Here is a 4,749-nt window from a genome sequence, read left to right on the forward strand (position 1 = left end):
ATATGCATGATACTAATATATGATACTCCCCATTACAATTCCAGCCTAAATGTAGCCAAACCCTCCTCTACATGGAAGTGTGCAAGGGATATGTAAATCCCAACGGAAGATTTTTGGTTCATAATAAATGCTGCCAAACTCTCCTCCAATAGTTCAATTCATCATCTATAAGACTAGTCACAATGGAAGTAACTTAAGTAGTAACATCACATATTTCAATACAAGATTGCTTATGTGGCAGCTAATTAATGAGGAGAGAGAGGTTTGTGGTAACTTAGCTAGTTACTGTAACATCACACATTTCAAGGCATAATGAGTCTATAGCCTAATAAATAAACTCTTTCATGATATCACTCATATGTTACTACCCACTATGGAGGTAGTAACATAGACTAGTAACATCGACAAGTTACTACTCTATGTTACTCCCCACTGTTAGCAGTCTAAAAGGGTACTACTTGTACTCATTGTTGCATGCACAGACCAACACAAGTTAATTAGCCAGTCGGTGTGTTTGCATTTCTACAATATATACATCCATGGAGCTCACCGCTCACGCTCTCCTCCTCCCTCTGGTGCTTGCGGCGCTCCTCCACCCCACCACCGCCACTATTGACGATGCCACACCAGGCCTCAGCGGCGGATTCAGCCTGCGCTTGGTTCCCAGCCCCAGCTGGAACAATACCATCCATGTCGACGACGACGGCTTCCTTCACCTGAAGGAGCTAGTTGGGCACGACACTACCGCGCTTCGACCGCATGTACGCTTTCTCCCAGGGAGGTACAACGTTGTCACCACTGTTGGGATGGGCCATGGCCGCCGCACGTACACCCTCACGATGGAGATGACAAGCAGCCTGACATGGATGCAGTGCGTGCCGATCCAATGCCCATTTCAGCAGGATCCGCCGCTCTTCCACCCGCGAATGTCGCCGTCATTCCGCCACCTCGCACCCACAAGCCGCCTTTGTTCACCCCCGGGGCACGACGTGTGCAAGTTCCATGTCACCCCCATCCGCCCTGGTGGCGCACATGCAAGCGGCGTGCTCGGTGACGAGACCCTATCCTTCACGGGATCTGCGCCGGTGGTCTTTCCCACCGTCATCATTGGCTGCGCGCACAGCAGCACAGGTTTCGTCAGCCACGGAGTGCTCGCCGGCGTCCTCGGCCTGGGCAAGACGTATCCGTCGCTCGTCCCGGTGTTACTCCAACGGCACGGCTTACATCGCTTCTCCTACTGCCTCTTCGTGCCCGGGTCGGCGAACCGGCACGGCTTCCTCCGGTTCGGCAATGACATCCCGGTGGACACGAGGCGCATGAAGAGCACCAGGATCCTCTACCCCGAGCATAGCTCCTACTTTGTCAGCCTCAGCGGCATCAGCGTTGCCGGGACGCAGCTGGGCGGCAACCTGGCGGAGGTGTTCAGGCGCCGACAGACCGCCGATGGCAAGTGGCACAGCGGGACCGTGATCGACGTCGGGACGTCTCGGAGTGTGATAATCCAGGCTGCATACAATGTCCTGGAGCAGACCCTGGCGGAGCACGGCAGGAGGCTCGGTTTGCCGGTGCACCACACCAGCTCCGGCCTCTGCTTCCGCGCGGCGCACTCCCACTTCTCGCAGTTGCCCACGGTGACACTGCACTTTGAGCAGGACCTCGTGCTCACACCGATTCAGTTGTTTGTAGTGCGCGAGCAAGACATTTGCCTCGCCGTGTCACCGAGCCCGGACATCACCATCATCGGGGCATTGCAGCAACGGCGCACGCGCTTCGTGTACGACCTCGCCGCCAGCAGGGTCTACTTCGCCCCCGAGAACTGCAATGACGACACCAGCGAGCATGATTGATATTCTGTTTTTTAGCGAACGACCCGATTTGACGTGGTCAACTGTTTGTTTTTGAAATAAATGAAAAAATAAACTATAATGAGAGTGCACAAACAAAATAGATCAAATATGTACTCACGAAAATAACACTTGCGCTTTGGTACAACCCCCTAAACACATCAATGGATGAAACTTATCCATACACCTTCATTAGAAAGGGTAGAATGGCCTTTTTTCTAGAATACGTCGCCCGCCCGCTGATATGTATACGCCGTACGCCTATTGGGCCGGCCCATTGATGACGGCTGGGGGTGTGGTGTTCACGGGATGTAAAAGTTCATAAAACAAATAGGAATCGAACCAGGGTCCTCTTGCTCGTGTGGTTAAGAGGCATACCACTTGCGCTGTACAGTGTTTGTGAAAAGTAAAAAGCGTACGGATTTAAGAATTACTCCGTCCGGATTTATTGGGTAGACAGGATTGCCAAGACCAAGGCACATCGGGGGCAGTTTTTGGTATTGAATCTGCCCAATTAGAGAGCAGGATTGAAGGATATTACTTCCTCTCCGGTTTACAAGGCTTAATTTAAAAATCTCACTAACCAAGGTAGATGATGAGTGGTGGAATACTTTTTATAGTTTGCAAAAACACCAAATTAATGCCCTTGTTTTCCTCAAAAAACTATGTTTACCAATGCATTAATTTTCTCTTAATACTTGCATGCAATAATTTAATGCACTTTGGAATCAGAACATGTGATGGAAAACAACCAAATTGAGCCTTATAAAATGGAAAAACTAAAATTTTGAGATAAGCCCTATAAAACGGAAAGGAGGAAGTAAATATCATAAATTAGTTGCCAAATTGCCTCGCATCTCCCAATGCTCTCGCATGTTGCTTTTTTTTTACCATGCGCATATATATGGGCTGCATGGCCCATGGCCCAATCGTAGCGCAACTTTCGCTTAACAATTTGCAATGACTAAAAAATTGCCTGTTAATTCAGGCCTAGGGAATAGCAACCTGCCTTACAAAAATTGACTTCCACCGGTGGCTTTCCAGCCTAAAAATCCCGTACAGAGGTAACACCAACGTAGAATTCAGACACCTTTTCAAAAAAATTAACATTTCTACGAAATTCTTAAAAAATACAAAAAATTAAAAAAAATTAAAAAATTTAAATTTTTAAAAAATTGAACAACTTAAATACATTTTGAAAAATACACTTTTTAAAAAAGCATTAACATTTTTCGAAAATTTTGAACAGCATTTTTTAAAAGCATGAACATTCAAATTTTTTAAAGAGATATCTTAGTTCAAAATGTTAAGAACATTTTTTTGCAAACAACATTTTTAACAATTTTTAAGAGAGATATGAAGCATGCAAATTTTAAAGAACCAAAAATTTGAACAACTTTCTGAACATGAGGGCTTTCTTTTTGGCCTCTTATGTGGCAAATGTAGCCTTTTGAATTTTCACGCCGATTTTTTAGTGTTTTTAAAACAGATTTTTTTTTCTGTTATATTCTGGTTTTTTGCTTCTTTTTTATTATTATTTTTCCTCTTTTTTCAAATGCGTGAACTTTTCATAAATTTGAAAATGGTTGCATTTCCAAAAAGTTCATGTTGATTGATAATGCCAAATATCATAAATAACAGAAGCACCCATTTTTTGACAATTTTCAAAAAATGTCTAGCACATAAAAAATATTCATGTTGATTTATAGTGACAGAAATTGCAAATAATATAAGCATTAAAATTAGAAAAAACTATATGCTCATGAATGCATTCGTGTGGCTAGTGTGGCCCACTCCTCTAAACTGGTGGTTTTTTGGTCTATGGATAAATGACCCTAACTTCTTGCAGCTGCACGGACATATGATGTATCAATGCCAGTTTGAACGACTTGCGACATTGTTTGCACGTTGCGATACGTCCGGCCGTTTAGCGATCCTTTTTCATCGAGAAAGCTCCAGAAAATGCAAAGTTGTCAAAAATCTGAACAACTTGGCATGATGTCTCGAATTGGTCATAGAAGCTGGCGGAAAAAAATTTGAGGCCATTTGACGGATGTCAAAGAACAACATGCTTTCAAACGGACCCTTCAGACCTATCTGAACACCCTCTATTGAACATGGTCTATTTTAAGACATCCTTGAAATGATCATAACTTTTGGAAGTAGGTGTGCATGCCCATGGTAGGCATCCTTGCCTGTTTTAAACGACTTTCAACACTGTATGCAAGTTGTGACATGTCCGGCAATTTATCGGTCTTTTTTAACCAAGAAAATTCCAGAAAGTGCAAAATTTGTCGAAAACGAAATCAACTTGGCATGGTGCCTTGAATTGATCATACAAGCACATGAAAAACAAATCGGGGCATTTCAAGGATATAGAGAAACAACATGCTCCCAAACAGAGCCGTCTAGCTTACCTGTACACCCTCCGTTGAACATGGCCTATTTTTGGACATTCTTGAAATGACCCCAATTTTTGCCAGCAGACGGGCACGCCCATGTTAGGCATCCATGCCAGGTTTAAACGACGTTTGACAATATATGCATGTTGCGGCACGTCCGGTCATTTATCAACTATTTTTTCATCGAGAAAACTACAGAAAATGCAAGAATTGTCGAAAGGTTGAACAACTTGGAATGGTGCTTTTAATTGGTCACATGAGCTAGTGGGAAAAGTTTCGAGGTCATTTGAGGATGCCCACAAAAACATGCTCTCATACGGATCCTACTGGCACCCGAACACCCTGGAACCCTACGCTAATGATGGTCTATTTTTGGACATAAATGAAATGAACCCAACTTTTTCCATCTGACGTGCATGCCCATGGTAGACATCCATGTCAGGTTTGAACATTTTTCAACATTGTATGCAAGTTGTGTCACTGTTGACCATTTATCAGCCATT

At 44.0% G+C, this 4,749-nt stretch overlaps 1 protein-coding gene across 1 annotated transcript; it reads left to right on the forward strand.

Annotated features, from left to right (window-relative positions):
- The first annotated feature begins 539 nt into the window (after window positions 1–539).
- On the forward strand, window positions 540–1,847 carry LOC125522891 (aspartyl protease family protein 2-like). The gene has a single exon (XM_048687936.1). The coding sequence runs from the start codon at window positions 540–542 to the stop codon at window positions 1,845–1,847; it is 1,308 nt and encodes a 435-aa protein (XP_048543893.1).
- Window positions 1,848–4,749: the final 2,902 nt, after the last annotated feature.

Source organism: Triticum urartu, chromosome 7, assembly GCF_003073215.2.
Source record: "Triticum urartu cultivar G1812 chromosome 7, Tu2.1, whole genome shotgun sequence".
Taxonomy (NCBI): Eukaryota; Viridiplantae; Streptophyta; class Magnoliopsida; order Poales; family Poaceae; genus Triticum; species Triticum urartu.

Bases quoted from the DNA above. Each gene is read 5' to 3' on its own strand.
- LOC125522891 (XM_048687936.1), top strand. From the start codon at position 540: ATGGAGCTCACCGCTCACGCTCTCCTCCTCCCTCTGGTGCTTGCGGCG.